The 17039-nt window shown below is 40.7% G+C and overlaps 1 protein-coding gene across 1 annotated transcript; it reads right to left on the bottom strand.

The window, feature by feature from the left end:
- Positions 1 to 147: 147 nt before the first annotated feature.
- On the bottom strand, positions 148 to 13996 carry LOC134049992 (P2R1A-PPP2R2A-interacting phosphatase regulator 1). The gene is made up of 10 exons (XM_062502781.1): positions 13854 to 13996; positions 10504 to 10582; positions 6560 to 6616; positions 4457 to 4500; positions 4323 to 4377; positions 3803 to 3895; positions 3258 to 3346; positions 2561 to 2625; positions 1465 to 1561; positions 148 to 315 (listed from the first exon to the last, which is right to left on the bottom strand). Exons 1-10 carry the CDS (start codon positions 13994 to 13996, stop codon positions 156 to 158), a joined length of 882 nt encoding a protein of 293 aa, XP_062358765.1. The 3' UTR covers positions 148 to 155.
- Between the last annotated feature and the right edge of the window lie 3043 nt (positions 13997 to 17039).

Raw genomic sequence — 17039 nt, forward strand, 5'->3', positions numbered from 1 at the left:
AAAGGTGAATTCCTCCTCAAGGAACTATTCTGGAAGTTTCCTAGAAGTAATGACATTGCTGGAAGTTCCTATGAGGAACAGAATGGGTCACACACAACAGAAAGTCTGGGCGATTCTCGCCTGTTTCCCGGTGTCCCTCAGCAGATTCCTGCTCCTCAGTTCATCGGTAACTTGGCCATGAGATCCACTGGCAAAAACGGTGATCTGGAGTCAGAGAGTGACACTGGGGAGTCTGTGCTGGTGCCAGCTTCAGCTGGGGAGTCACAGGAGGAGCCTGCACTGCTCCTGTTGTCATCCAGGGCGTGTGAGGACACACTGAAAACAGAGTGACACCAGGGCATGAGAAACGAGGCACAGGCTCAGGGAAGTGCCCAAAACCAGCCCAAACCATCCCAAAACCATTCTAAACACACAGGTGCATCTCTGAAGGAGCAGCAGGCCCTGTGATCTGAAATACACCTGCAGCTACACATGCAGACAATTCCAGACTCACACAGGACACTCTGCCCATTTCCTCCTTTGCTCACCTGAAAATGGGGCACAGATCAGAAGTTCCAGACTGAACAATCCACTGTCAGCTTTACTCCATCCTCAAAGCCCTGGGCCAGCACAACCAGAGGCCTTTTTGCCAAGAGAGCCAATGATAAATTGTCCATCCTCCATTGTACTACATATTTCACAGGACACAAACTCATAACTACAGCTGATCTATCATCAGTGACAGCAGCAAAGTGATTTTTTTTAAATTACCATCTCCTACACCAAGAGGTAGCAATTGAACCCACACTACTATCCCCACTATAAACAGGGTGTGCAAAAAATATGTGTTTTTAAAGTACCTTTAAAACATCTATTTTGCTATTCTTACTCAAAGCATCTGCATGACTTCAGTACCTCAGCTGAGAGGCAAAAAGACAGAAATGCAGTGTACAACCCTTGACAGCTGTGTAGGCACACCCTCTGTATAATTAACCTTTTGACTACAACACTAGATCAAAATCCCTTGCTATTACCAATCACAACTATTTTTAACAAAGTACTTTTTATCTCCTTCCAGCTCCTCTGACCCTCCAGGTCTCCCCTCCAGGGAGGGTCAGACAGACTCATGTTCCTCTGTGACTAAGAACAAGGGAAAAGAGGAAAAACCCAATTCAAAACCAATTCACTCAAAAAGCATCAGCATTCACGTTTGATTCCAATTTGAATCAGACTCCAAAAGCTATCATCCATGAGGTGTCTTTTCCTAAAAATGCTCAAAACCCCATTATCAGTCAGGCCTAGAAACTGCAGAATTGTAGGGAACATTGCTGCCTGCTTACTGTGATAATTTCAGTGCTGCAACATTATGAGATATCTCTATTAAAAAAGACAAAAACAAGCACATAAACTTCAAGCATTATCATTGCTAGGAAAAAAAATTGTAATGCTTCTGCTGAAAGGGACAATAAACAGCACAGCATTTACCATGCCCCAAGGTCCACCTGATGTGCAGCCTCAGGGGTTAGCATGTTGCTGGATCCTTGGAATAATCTTTTTGGGTGATCTTCCATCTCTGTCACACCTTTGGGGAGAGACACCAGTGATAAGAATTATGACTCGTTTAAACTAAAATCTACTTTCAGTGTACTTCTACAGAGCAAACAGAATAGAGGTTCAAACTCACAATATTTCATACGTAGAACATAGAATTTAGATGCTGAAATTTTAAAGACTGTCTGTTTCCTGGAACCATTTTGTTCAAGCTTCAGTACAGTTTAGTGAATAATTAACTAAGGCTTAGATATCAGATATGTATTGTTCAGTAGTGAAGAATAATCCTTTTGTTTCAGTTTATCCACCTATCAGTTCACTGACTAGCTCCACCAGAGCAGAGAAGCTGAAAATAAGAAAAAGGAACAAGCTCCAGGATTATCACAAAACTTTTCTATTGACTTTGATTTCCAATCACTCTAGAAGAGGAGAGGATAGATATATGCTTAAATAGGATATGACAGAACTCAGATGAAAGTGTTTTAAAAGCTGCCTCCGAGCCAGAGGTGTTCTGTAACAAAGGTGAAGCTTGAAGAAATAAAAATAGGTGCAGTAAAATTTCCAGAAGTTAAACTTGAAGATAAGAGCAGAAAGACAGAGAAACATTTCCTAATAAAGTTGCAAGGTGACAACCAGGCCTGTGCATCAGCTTTGGGTTTTGAAGAGCTATTTTAAATGTACAGTACCTGTGTGCTTCAGTTAAGCAAAGTTATCTGTTTAAGTTAAATATGCCAATAGTTGTATTTATTGTTTTGTTAAGCAGGTTACATCAGATTTTTTATGTCATCTATATGATCACAGCAATGGGGAGGAATTAGAACAAAACAATTATTAGCTTTATGGAATTAAAGGCTTTATGGAATAGTAAAATCTAATTTAATGATTTGTCTGTTTCATTATATGTAATATGTTCTGTTCCTAGTTAGTTTTTGAAGTATAGCCAACTGGACAGAATTATGAAGAAAGCTATATCAATTATTATATAACTAACAAGGTGGCCTATTGTATTTGCCAAACCTAAATACTGCACCTTTTCTTTTGATTGATCCAAGAACACTTGGTCGAATGCAGTTAATTGGGCTCTGGCTTCTTCTGCTAAAAGAAGACAAATGCTGCACTGAGATCACCATTAAAAGAGAAAGGTTGAAAAAAGAATCAAAAGATATTCAGAAAACAAACTACTGTGTGGAAACTGATAAGAAAATAGGCATTAAAACAACTTATCCAAAATAAGTTCCTTTTATTTTTTTCCTCTGAAGATAGGCCAGGAAGAACAGAACTGAGCAGGAAATGTTTAATTACATTATTTCACAACTGGGGCAGCCTAAAAGCTCTCATCCTGGCACTGACTACATCTGAATTGACAAGCTGAACTGTGAGGGCCTAGTAAAATTTAATTGTATGCCCACATCACTCAAAGGAGTAACAAACCTAAATCTGTTTGTGTTTTCTTTCCCTCAGAATTCAATTACTAAAGATGTGAATGAGAGCAGTACAGAGACTACTTGTGAAGACAGATGCCACAATGCAGCCCATTTCCCAATGTTATGACATGAGGATTTTGACAAATGTTTTACAACACTGTAAAATATAAAGTCTACATGAGTATATGAAGTTGTGTTTGTCCTCAGAAATCAGTTATGGATACAACAAATTCTGATATTTCAAATGCCTACTATGAACAAGCTACTTCACTTTTCCATCATTGATATGATCTGGTGACTTACCTTGAAAATCTCCTTGTTGGACTTGGGCTGGGACTTGGAGGCAACCCACTGCTGCTCACCAGACTTTGCAAAGATGGTGAGAAACATTGCTGAGAGGAAAAGAGTTTGTGTTATTATAAATACTGTATCACTCCCATGTGGTAACAACTGATGCTCAACTGCAGAGAAATAAACAACCGAGTATCAAATTCAGCAACCAGTCACTGGGTATACTGAGACATCACTTTTTGATACTGAGAAAAAAGAAATAAAATTGGACATATTCAATTTTCATACAGATTTATTTCACTGTACTCTGGTTAAACAGACTTATTTGTTTTTTATTAACCACAGCATAACAGCTGAACACTCGACAGAAATTCACATCCACAAGATGAGCAGCTGGTATTTTCAGGCTTGGGGTTTTAGGGGGTTTTATTTACTCTCTAGTTTCTTGTTTGCAGCTGAGGTAGAAAGGAGCAGTTGGCCTAATCTTTTGCTACTAATTTGGTTGAATTTATTTAGCTCTATTTAAGATAAAACCATTATTACTACATTTTGCTCACCTTCCCTATTCCTCGTGTAGGCGAAGGAGCTGGAGAAACTGGAACAAAGTCTACTTGCTTTGGTGATAGTGATTTTTCAAAATCATTGTCACTCTGTAAACAGTACACATAATTAATCTTACAAGCAAGTACCTTAACAAGAAAAGGACAGATTGGTGTGAAATCCCAAAGTTATCCTCCATCATATCAACATTTTTTAGGCAGCCATTTATGAGATGATGCTTAACAGAAAAGAAAAAAGCCATAAATATTACATGGAGAGTATCAGAACATGGAAGAAAAATTGAATAGGCAGACACCCATGCAATTTCCTTTTGACACAGCAGCCCAAGGAACCCACATGTACCTTGAACAATTGATAGTTCTATGCCTCGTTAGTGTGAAAAATTGCTGATCAAAAGCAGTGCTGTACTAGCAACTTAACTGTAGGTCAAACTATCAAAGGAAATGTTGACATGAGAGAGTCTCTAGTGTCCTGATACTGATGACAGAAACACAAATTAAAGCATGAATGCATTACCAGGCTCAAGCTCTCCTCCCATGAGTGGCTCATCTGCATTGCTACTTGCACTTCTCTATAAAGAAGAAAAGAAATGTATTGTGCTGGGCCCACAGACAGCTGCAGTGACTGTTCTGCTTTGCCTTAGTGCTCACCTTTCATGAACGGTTTCCCTGTTCAGCAAATTCATTCCTTCTTCCTAAAAGATTAGCACATGAAGAAGTAAGGTCAAAAAATCCCCCCCTTTTTTCCAGCAAATCAGAAAAGCTGTGGTTTCACTTCACTTTGGCATGTGGAAAATTTAATTCAGCTCGGTTAAGCAACAATAATCTCAAGTTCTCATCCATGGAAAGGAGTGAGGAGGAGAGGATGAGAAAGAGATGTAGCAGGAGAGAACCATTATGTAAGAAGTGCTTATGTGAGCTGGTTGTTTCCCAAGCAGCTTTATTTTCATTACTAACCAAGAGGTAGCTTCAAAACTGAATAATGATAGCATGAACCAGAAATTCTGCACATGCCAGAGCATCTTTATGCAGTCTTGAGTAATATAATTTTACAAAGGGGACACTAGCACAGATAAACCTCAAAAACATGGCTGGGTTCTTACCTTACTCTATGGATTAGTGACTAACTAGACACTTGTCAGCATCTCATTTGCAATACACTGCATTGCACACAATGAATTCAGGATTCAGTGAGGGTTTTTTCTAAAAAAAACTCCATAAAATATTATTAAAATGGATCAAATATATAAAATTAAACTAAACATTAACACCAAGTACAAACATGACTCAATCTCCTCTTAGGCAGACACCATTCCTCAAAATTAACTGAATGCTACCCAGTTTGTTCAGAATTAATAGGTTTCCTAATTCAAGAGTAAAAGTTCAACTAAACATCTTCACAATCCTCATCATAAGTAGGAAGAGTCTAACTTCTTCACCTGTGTGATAATTTGCTCAGATTTGAAAGATACCAGAAGTGAATCTCACAGGTTCTCAGTGAGTATAAAGGACATGGAATTAATTCCAGGTAGTGAATGTAATGCTCGAATTAGAAAATTACACTGTTTGCTTTAATAAATGGATGACACAAACATGAATGCAGAAGCATTTTCCAGAAGACTGAATTATCAAATTTTACTTCAGGTAATAGAGCAGACCCACAACAGTTAATTCCTTTGCTCTCAGCATATTTCTCATTATATCTCCCTACTCACTGCAGGAGGGTTGGACCAGATGACCTTTAAAGGTCCCTTTCAACCCAAACTAATTTATGATTCTGTGATATTTACATATTAATCCTAAGCTTTTTTTATATTGATAAAAAGAGCTACACAACTGACCTGAGTGCTTCAGAGTCTATTTAAGCCAGTGAATTATTTACATAATGAAAGCAAGCAGTTATTTTCTTCAGGATTACTGTGCAACTACCTTAAATAACCAAGGCAGCAAGCAGAAGTGCCTTCCACCACTGAGGCACCATACTCTAAAAATGCTGTCTGAAGCATTCAGTTGTTTTCTTAACTTTTGACCCTGTAAAAATCAAGCCTATCCACTAAAAACTAGCCAGCTTAAAAAAAAAATAAAATTAAAAAAAGCACCTTCAAGCAAATTTTATAACCATTCTACTGTTGAAAAGTGGAGATATAAAATGAAGGAGACACAAGAGTTTGAGCTTGTTGATTTTAAACCTGGAGACTTCAGCCTGCGGTGTGCTGGCTGGGAGCAGAGCTATTTGAGCCTGCTCAGATATTCCCCACACCACCCCCCTTCCCAAGTGTTTGCTCTGCTGCCCTTCCCCCTCCATTCCTGCTGTGACAGCACAAGTACAGGGATCTGGATAAGAAAATTATACAGATGAAAAATAGCCCAGCCAGAAGAGTACAGACTATTTTTCAGCCAGAGTGCTTCCTTATCCTGCTCATTTTCTGGCTGCACAAAAATCTTGTGCCAACACGAGTTAAGGAACACTTTGTTATTGGCCCCGAATATTTATGCTGGCACTGCTGCCAAAAACTTGGTGAAAGTTTACCCTAAGGGTTTACATTAAAGGTTTCCTTTCTAAAATGTCCATTTTAAGAATCCTCTCTCTGCTCAAATCTTCTCCTCACTGTAAGATGCATTTTGCTTCATGAAACGTGGAATTGGGCAGACAGTTTGAAAATAAAATCTACAGCCAGCTGAAGGACATTAAACATCAACTGCAAAAAACCCCAGCCATCTATAAAAAACTCATTTAGAAGAATCTGTGCTTACTTGTTTGATTTGATGAAGACGGCTGCTAGGAATACGGATAGGAGATGATGGCACAAACTGCAAAACAAAGTGACATACAATTGAAAGTACAGCAGAAGGGAGGGAAAGGTGCCACACAAATGTTAGTAGTGTTGCCTCAAACTAAAAATAGCCTAATTAAGAAAAACTTATCACTTATAACATTCCCAGTGTATATATAACCTACATTACTTACTTGCAAGAACATGTTGATATGTATTTCCACATTATACTGCTTTGTAAGCTCACAGATGCTAATTGGTATCAGCCTGGCTTCCATTCCATTTCCAGGCAACTAGAACTGACAGCTTTCCCCACAGAATGGAGATGCTTTTCACTAGCACACTGTCACCCCTTGTATATATGTTGGCATAAATATTTTCCTTTATGTGATTCAGAATATTTATTTTCATTTAAGTGATCCAGAAAGCTCCCCAATAGATCCTTTAAAAACACAATGCATTGTACTAAAAGGTTCCTGGATTGTTGTCTGCCTATAAATGAGTACTTTGACAGGTGAAAAAAATCAGCTATTAGAAGGCTAACAAAGAGTTAAACCTTCCTTTATGGTTTCTTAAGAGCTTCACCAATTTGGGTGAAATCAGAGAAGACGTCACTAAAAATGGTCTTCCTTTAATGCTGACAGTTTTGCATCAAGATCTCACTGGAATGCTATGACCTAAAACTGCACACCCAAAACCAAATAATTTAAAGTGATAATTTTCTCAAAATATTTTTTTTCATATATTGCCCATCCCTCACATTGTCAACCCTCAGTTGATTTATGTCATAGCCATTCAGGGAACAAAAATTCTAAACCAAAGCCTTGAATAGAGGTTCAACTTCTCTATAAGATGAAAATCCTTCCAAAAAATAAAGTGTCTTTTCAAAATGGATGTGTTCAGCAAGTAAGGCTTGCATTATTATAGGTGTTTTTATACTTCATTCATTATAAGGCTTCATCTGCTTCACAAAACATTACTAGAGCTCTTCATCATGCTGAAGCTGGAGAACTAACAAACATTCAGTTAACTGTTACTGCACCATCTTCTAACAAGTGTCACAGAGAATACAACGATTTTGCTGCCTGACAGGGTAAGTTAAAACAGACTACTAATGCTTCATACATCCAGAACCCTCCTTCTAAAAAAACAAACATGAAGACATCACACCCTGCTTCTCACAAAAGAATTCAGCCTATCAGACTCACACAGAGGATGACTAAGGTTTGTGCCAGGATTTAGTCATCGTAATACATAATACTAAAGGCAAACAGCTATAATATCTTGATTAGCTACTTTTAAAGTCCAGTTTAGGTCAGCTTTACTATTATACTTGGTTCCCAAAAATCCTGTGCACCTAATAAAAATTCCTCCAAGCTGCACCAGCCAATGCAGACCTTGAGTTGACCTTGATTCTCACACAGAGAAAAGGATTTGGACAATAGTGCATTCCTGCCTATTCACTCTGTCATTCCACAGTAGAAATGCATTTGTTCCACTCATTATATTCTAATTTTATGACTGTGATCCACATACTTTAAGGTTTGACATTAATAGAGTATGTACAAAAACAGTGGCTTGCAGTATAAAACAAAAAAATATAAAAAGACAATTAAGTGTTCCTCTGCAGGGTCTGATGCACTAACACAGCTCTGAGGATCCTACATCTTGTTTCCAGCAAGTCATCATCATTGCTTTGTCTGTGTGTAAATCTCACTTTTGCTCTGTTTGCATCTTTTGATTTAATTCTTGTGAAAAGAAACCTCTATCACTTTCAAAGGATACTTGCTAAACTGAACCCATTTATTAAAACTACACTGCTCGAATCCCCAGTGTTTTAAGATAGCAAAAAGATTAATAAAAACATTATGAACATTAGACTATGACAGGGAAGAGAAACATGTTCCCCCCTACTCCAGCGTGTCAGATTACTGTGTTCCAGTGCAGGTAAAGTCTCAGCAGTGCCAGGCTGGCAGGAGCCACTGCCCAGGTGAGCAGGGGCTGCCCCAGTGCCTCTGCCCTGCCCTGCAGTGCCCTCTGCCTCCTGCCAGCACAGTCACCTGTGGGGCCACACTGAACCCAGCAGGGAAACTATCCAGCTTAAAAAAAAAAAAAAATTAGAAAAAAGTTAACATCAACTTCTGCTGAAATAGCACCTAAACATCTAACCACAGACCCAACTGCTCTGCCTAAGCCACAAAACAAAAACCCCAGCCATGCAAAACAAAGCAAAAAAACACCAAAACATTTACTCACTGGTATCTCCTGGAAGAAAATAAACTGCAGATAATGAGCCTGGTTAACCCTTCCTTGGCAATTACATGCAGTATCAGAAAACTGCAGATAAAGCCCTAGCCCAAATGGCACCACTCCCTTGGCAGTTATCATTATAAACCAGCTCAAGTCTGAGACTTGGAGAAGCTACTCCCAAAAACAGATTGTGGAATTCAGCTGAGCAACTGAGACAGCACTGAAGATGGAGTTGCTGGTGTATGACCTCCAGTTAACAGAGATTTTAGCAACTCCCATTGTTCCCCCGACAGGGAACACCACACAGATTAGACAAATATTAATCAACTTTTTTTCCACCAAGTTTAACAAAATGTAAAATTTAAGCTGTACTTGTAATAAAGAAGTTTCAGTTGCTTACTGAATCTTTTAACCCTCTTATAGCTTACACTGCAGTAAAACTCGGATTAGTTTTCTTAAATACAAAGAAGTGAGTTTTGAAACACGCTTTAGCACCTTCTTATGTAAAATATACTTTACAAAAGTAGATGTGATCTAGCTCCTTAGAATATCTCTAACATCATAAAACTAAATGTAATTCTTTGCTATAGGAAGAACACCAGGGAAGGTTAGTTAGGGTCCTTGATGCTGAAAGTTTAATTCTATCACAAAATAATCTATCTGTGGATGATCCTGGTTTAAGACCACAGAAGGATGAGAATCTCTAAGATCCTTTCCAGTTCCATCCTCCCTTCCATATTCAACAGAACCATAACCTAGATAACTCAAAGGAGCATTTCAAAGCAGATAAAGCACTGATCTAGCAGTCAGTGGGGAGCTTGATAATTTAGTGTAAGTAAAATTTCATGTGTTTTGTCAGCAACTGATCAGCTGGGAGTGAAGAAGGACACTTTTTAATAACATTAGTGTGAGTGGAATGGTTAAAAACATCATCCCATGAAGATGGAAACACTGGTCAAGTCCGGGAGACTGCAACATTTATGAGGGGCAGGCCGAAGAGCAGTCCTTCAGTGAATTAGCTCCAGCTTCCCAGAAAGTTCTGGGCAAGGCACCCTGAATTAGCATCTTTTTAGCCAAACAATTGGGATCTTCAGGAGTAAACACAATAAACTGAGCTTTTGCCTCTGCTTTTTTATCCTCTTGCCTGACCACAAGCACAAACAGATTTACACTAAGCTGCCACCCCAAAAATATGAAGAGACTTGATTAAGAAATCTTGACCATAACACTTTCAGTTTTTTTCATCCCAGCAGAAGGGCTTTTCCACTAATCTTTCTTAAATATAACTATTCTGGTTCTGTTACAGATGCAACCTTTGCTGAAGTATTTCTCTGTACTATTTTTCTTAAGCATCACAAATAATTTAAGACACTGATTGCTGTTAACACTACAGTTATATTATTAGTTTTCTTAGCAAGCCACCTTTCTTACTCTACCTTGGAACACCTATTTTACAAGCAAAGTTATGATCACAACGAAATACAAGCATTCTCCAAGCCAAATGATCTGTAAGTAAAATTTCATTACAGCTACAGCATACTAATGTCACGGTCTAGAGCCCTGTTTCTGAAAGCAATGTGGTATTAGTTTCACAGACTGCAACCTAATTTTGTTTATTCCTGTTTGCACACTTCTGCTTGGCACGTGTTGGGGTTGGTGTAGGAGTGCTCTTACCAGGCTGTGCCGATTCATAACCGTGGTGCTGTTCCTGCGGGTGCGCAGCACGCTGGCCTGGAACACCTGGGAGTTATCGCTGCAAAAAGAAACACTTGTCAGATGCAAAAGCCATTTCCTTCCTAGCAAAAAAGCACCTCTTCATATCAGCTCAGTTTCAAATGCTGTGACAGCTCTCCTGTCGAGACAGAGCACTCCAGAGACAGGTAGGTAAGGACTCTTTCAGCTCGTTGGCAGAGAGTGCAAATCAACTCGTTCATCCTTCAATTCCCAGCTACTTCAATTAATGATTTCAATTAAACATTTTGTGTCTTCAAAATAATTGCAGAATTGTTTAGACTGTGGGGATTTATGATGTTTGGAATAGCTGCTGCTTGTATATTGCTTCCAGTGTCATTCAACACAACAAATGTATAAATGGCTTGTAAGAAGTAACTGAAACTAGCTTTGATCTCACAGATAAAACAGAACTTAAAAATACAGCATCTTGATAAATCTTATCACTACAAACATTTCATATCTTCTGAACGTTTTTCCAGGAAAAGTTAAATTAAACGTACAGCAAATCCAGTTTTTAAGGCCCTACAGCAGTGTATCCATTGAATTGGTATAGGATTATTTATCTGACACAAAATGAACTTCTTTCTAAAGGCCATTTTAGTTCTATTGATTCCTAAAGCAAGTTTTACTGGTCATGTCATCACCAGTGTTATCAACAGCCAATGATCAGCATTCAATAAATGCAACTGAAGAAATAAACCAAATGTTATGGTTGCTAGAAAAGAAATGTTAAGCCACAACCCTACAACCTCCATGCCCGCACAGGTGAAAAAATACAAATGTAAGATTGTAATTATATTTGAATTACAAGAGTTCACATTGTATCCTTTTTTTGTCCAGAGGCTAATTTGGGATGAACAAAAGCCCCCACAAATACAATTTCTCTAAAACTAACCTGACCAACAGCACTACCTTGCTGTAAGGACTGATAATCCTACTGCACTTTCATGAAACACCATTGTCAGAATCCTCTAGTTTAAAACACACCAGTTAGACACATAAGTTTTAGACAGCTTTTATGTAGCTGTAAATAAAAAACAAAGCTTATACTGTGAAATAAAAGCCAACAGCCATTGGCATAACCACTATACTTTCTGCCAAGAAAAATGCATAGACTCTCCTTCTTCAAAATGTGAAGTACATAGGGCCAGACATTTACAATTTTCCAAGAAGTTTCACTCAGCTCACACCCAGGAGAGATCAAACAGCTGCTATTTGACAGAGGTGGAAGAGGAGAAATTGAAGGGATCCATGACATGATGTTTAGAGATGAGTTTTGGCTGAGGCCAACAGCCACAATTCTTTTCAGTGTAGATGTACTGGTTGGCATGCAAACACAAGACAAACAGCACATCCTGAAATCCAGGGTCTGAGTCAAGAAAACAGGTTGGAACAACCCTGTCCCACTCTACCATAGCCTGAGTCCAATAGTCAGTTCTAACTAGCAGAGAGGGAAAGAAAAAAGACCTACAAATAATCCTATCTTTAATCTCCCTTGCAAGTAAGTCAGACCTCAGACTTAATTTTCACAGAAAACTACAGTTCCTATTAAAAATCACTTTTATTTGGCACAAAAACAAAAGTTCTGTGAAATATAACTTTTGTGATAAAAAATACTTATATATATTAAGTATATGACTGTTCTCTGGGTCTATGGCAACTCATTTTCCAAGTTCCTTACTAGAAAATAAGTCAAAACAGGAGGCAGAGGAGAAAAAGCAAGCTGTGTAAGAGCAAGAGCTTTTGTTTCAGTTTACCCAACAAAGCCATTCTGGGAAAAACTGAAGTTTCTTGCCAAGAGCTGCAATCTTGCAAAAACAGTATTCTGGTGGAAAATTCCAAACTAACAGGCAAACCACCTCAGATTAGTTCAATGGCATTTCAGTTTTATTTGTATGAACACCTAACCCATAGTGCATGCACAGTGTCATGGCAAGAGCTCAGGCTTACCCTTCTATCTGCCCAAACCCTGAACTAAATAATTTGTTTGGGTGGCTTTTTTGTTTTGTTTTTCTTTTTAAGAGTCCAAAGTCTTACAATTTCCAATTTACAAAGGGCTGAGATTATAAAAAATGTCTTGTCTCAGTTACACAGTTTGCCTGCTCAGAAACCTCCCAGGGGAGAGCTGCCATACACATAACCCTTCCATACTGCATCAAAATGTAAAATGGGAATTGTTGCACTGTGATTATGTAAAAGAATCAAAATTACATTCACTTAACATTAAATCATGATGGAATAGACAAGTAGTAGTATCTTGTCTGAACTGTCAGACACAGTTAATCATTTTGGTAAAAGAGGTATGTGAGATTTGTTCATCACTTGATACCAAGTTCCTTACAGAAACAGAAAGGGAAAAAAATCAACCCACCAGGAAGTACTTATCTTGTAATATACTATAGTTTATGAAACTTACTGTCAATATGCTCTCCCAAAATGCAGACACACCACTAACAGCAGCACATGGACCACCTTACAGTTGGATGAAAGCCAAACCATGTAGCAGATGGGGCATCTTCCAACTACTCAACAGCCCAGAGGAGAAAAGAAACAGCCCTTTGGGTTATAAACCTACCCAAACAAAACTGTACAAGAAACCCCACCTAGCTGAAAGTTTTCACCTGCCCCTTGCCTGCCACTGCCACTTTCTGTCCGGTCGGCTGAAGAGGGCCAGACCTGGCAAACACCCAATCCTCCTGCAAACAGACCTGCCACAGCCTGGTGACAACATCCAAGCACAACTGTCTACACAATACATTGTATTTCTCCCATTAATGCATACTACAGAAATTAGTACCACCCAGGAAAATTCCTGGACACTTGACACACTGTTGTGCACTAAATGTAAAACTTACGTCAAGGTCCCGTGAAATGACCTTCCTGAACAAATCTGCCTGATTGTTCCGAAAACATTAACTGTCGTAATCATACCCAGAGCAGTGATTTATTTTGTTCAGACTTGATCCATTACAGAAATCATTGCAATTGCTGTTCGATGCGTAAGAACATCCACAACTCTGACGTTGCGGACGGTGTTTCTCTGCAACACACAGCAGACCTTGGTGAAAACAAAGCGTTTCAGTAAAACCGATGTCCGTCTTCCCGGGCTTCCTCGCACTCCTCCACACAGGGAAGGAACAGGACATGTTCCCGAAATCCCTCCCACCCTGGGACAGCGCTCAGGACCCCACTTTTCCCCGTGGCACCGCGGAGCATCCCCAGAGCCCCCCGCACGGCCGGGCCGGGCCGGGCCGGGCCGGGCCGGGCCGGGAGCCCCCCGGGCCCCTCACCTGAGCCCGTGGATGAGCGGGGCGCTGTTCGACCGCCTCAGGCCGCCGCCGTCGCCCGGGGCCGCGGCGCTCCCCGGCGGCAGCTCCAGGTCCAGCTCCATCTTCTCCTGAGCCATCGCGGCGGCGGCTCCGGCTCCTCCCATCCGCGGCCTTAGGCCGCCGCTGCCCCGGCCCTGCCGAACCCGCAGGCGGAGGGGCTGCCGCAGCAGCGAAGCCGCATCCCGGGGCCCCGGGGCCGGCCCGTGCCCACTGTTCCCGCTGATTCCCGCAGTCCCCGCGGGCCCCGGGCCGCTCTCCCCGCCCGGCCCCAGCACAGGCGGGCCCGGCCGCAGGGCGCAGGCGCAGCGCTCCGGCCGCGGCCGCTCGGGCACAGCTCCGGCACATCTGAGGTGTCCGGAGTGTGCTCGTTCTCCACAGCTCCGGCACATCTGAGGTGTCCGGAGTGTGCTCGTTCTCCACAGCTCCGGCACATCTGAGGTGTCCGGAGTGTGCTCGTTCTCCACAGCTCCGGCACATCTGAGGTATTTGGAGTGTGCTCGTTCTCCACAGCTCCGGCACATCTGAGGTATTTGGAGTGTGCTCGTTCTCCAGAGCTCTCACTGAGGGCACAGCGTTGATGTCTACCTAGCAAAAATATGGTCTCTGGGTTCACACCGAGCTGTTGTTGCTCACAGAAATACCGATGGATGGTTCTGTGCAGGCCCAGATAGCTTCAGGAACAAAGAATAAAACCAAACGTTTTCAAAATACTCCAATAGCTACATGTAGCCCTAGTTTATACCTAGAGGAGGTTGTGGTAAAATAGGTTGGAAGATCAATGCCACAGTGGCTAGTGGACATTACTGAGGCTCTAGTCATGGGGAAGAAGTGGGGAATCTGGTTTGCCTTAACAAGGCATTAACTGTAGAATCATGGATTAGTTTGGATTGGGAGGCACGTTAAAAACCATTTTGATCCACCCTCCTGCCATGGGCAAGGACACCTTCCACTATGGCAGGTTGCTCCAAACTGTGTCCAACCCAGCCTTGGACACTTCCAGGGATCCTGGGACAGCCACAGCTTCCCTGCGCAACCTGTGCCAGGACCTCACCATTTCAAAGGGGAGAACTTCCTCCTAATATCCAACCTAAACACACTCACTTTTGATTTGAAGCCATTTCCCCTTGTCCTGACAGCCCAGGCCCTTGCAAATAATCTCTCTCCATCTTTCTTGCAGATTTCCTTCAGGTACCAGAAGGCCACAGTTAGGTTACCCTGAAGCTTCTCCATGTCGAACAATCCCAGTTATCTCAGCTTTTCCTCATAAGAGAGGTACTCCATCTCTTCATTTGTTTATAGTGAGAGTTTCAGGCAGTCTTTAGGAACAGAAATAACCAGAGCAAGAGAGTAGATTACAAAGAGCTAAAACATTTTTTTTCATGGGCTCCATGCTTACTGATTTACCTAGGGCTGATGGCATTTTGTGACTGGCTGTGTTTATTTCACCTACAGGGGTATTTCCCTGACACTATTAAATACCCTCCCACATCATCACCCACTTCATGCCCACCAGTCCCTGTGTATCACTATACTCACATATCTCATTCTCAGTCTCTGTGGCCCCTCTGTGAATATCCATCTTTCACCTGTGTCCTCCCAAGGCTGTGTTTAACATGTTCTCTCCCTGCTTAACCCCTCTTGCCATGATGCTGTTTATCTAACTCAACAACTTGTGGTTTCCTCATTTCCATCATTCTGTTCCACAGCACAACTCTCCCAGAGGCACCTCCCCTTTGCCTCGTTACGCTCCTCAGCCCTTTGAGGGGCACCCAGACAGTCCCCACTTTTCTTTGTACATATATTCCCATTAAAGTTCTCTTGGCTACAGTAAATCTTGGTCAGACAGTAGGATGATGTGCCTGGCACTGGAAAATTTGAGAGCATGCAGCAGATGTTTTTGAGCTCTCAGCCACATTTTGGATATTGTTGACTTTTTCCTTAACAGTATCCTGGTACATGGCATTTGAAGCTGTTTGCTGCCCTTAGTGGCAAGGACATAATATAATAACTCCACAATAAAAATAAATAGCAAAATCCACATAGTTTAGTGCTGTAGTCAGATCCTGCAGGTGGCTTTTGTATCATGTGAACCAGCATATTTGTGAGCAGATTTCCATTCAGAGCTAGAAGTTTTGCTAGGAACTTTCACCTGAATTGCCTTTTAGGCAATTCTAGCCATGGAAAATGAAGGTTTGGAAGATATTCCAAGCTGTGAAATGCTTGTGCTGAAGTACCAGACAAAGAGAACGGTGTAGATTCTGTAAAAGTGTCATATTGCTTTTAGAGAATGGCAGCAGTAAAAGGTGATTAATAGTATATTCCTTTTGCAGCTGCAGATCCTAATTTTCCAGTGAATCAGACTCATTATAATTATTAGAAATTAAGCAAAATTATTTAGATATTTATGTTCTCAGTCCTTGCAAGAGATGGTGATTCTGTATCACCCCACAGAAGGCTGGGATAGGCCATAATGTAAGGGGCACCAGACTGTGAAAGGTATTTTTCCTCTACAATAATATAAGACTTTTTCTCTGGGTTTTTCAATGTAAGTACATATTGAAAAATCCTGTAAATATTTCAAATGTAATTTTGTGGGTGTTTTAACTCAACTCCATGCATCTTTGTGCATGTCAGCGCAAAGTTCTTCATTAATAGTATCATTTCAGTGAAAGAAATGTAAGAATCAACAACAGTTGATGAGACACAGAGTCCCCGAACATAGAAAATTGGAATATGCTCAAGTCAGTCTCGATTAAAAAAAATGCAAGGAGGTACCATAATAAATATTAAGAGACAGAAACAAGAGTTCTAATCTGTTATCTAGAAGCATCTACCTTCAATTGTTTTAAAGTAAGGGAATAATTCATCCAGCCATGTTCCCAGTTAAGGTAGTTGAAAAGTTGAAGAATCCTAACTTTTGTATCTTAAGAGACTCAACACCTGGCACTCTGGCAAAAGAACTGTTTTATCCCAGGAGAAAATGAAGACCTTTTAAAGTTTGGTGCTGGGAAAGAACATGAAGCCCCCTGCTTGTAAGAGACAAATACGTATGATGCAACTGTTATTGCATTAAAATACTGTAACGCAAGCACAAACTTTGATGCTTTGATCGCTTGGAGTGGATTTGCCCAGGTCAGTCCCAAAACT

Source organism: Cinclus cinclus, chromosome 15 (assembly GCF_963662255.1).
Source record: "Cinclus cinclus chromosome 15, bCinCin1.1, whole genome shotgun sequence".
In the NCBI taxonomy this organism is placed as follows: Eukaryota; Metazoa; Chordata; class Aves; order Passeriformes; family Cinclidae; genus Cinclus; species Cinclus cinclus.

Coding starts and splice junctions, on each gene's coding strand:
- LOC134049992 (XM_062502781.1), bottom strand. CDS start 13,996: ATGGGAGGAGCCGGAGCCGCCGCCGCGATGGCTCAGGAGAAGATGGAG. Junction 4,378..4,456: donor AGGGAAACCGTTCATGAAAG/GTGAGCACTAAG, acceptor TCTTCTTTATAG/AGAAGTGCAAGTAGCAATGC. Junction 1,562..2,560: donor TGGATCAATCAAAAGAAAAG/GTGCAGTATTTA, acceptor CTCTCCCCAAAG/GTGTGACAGAGATGGAAGAT.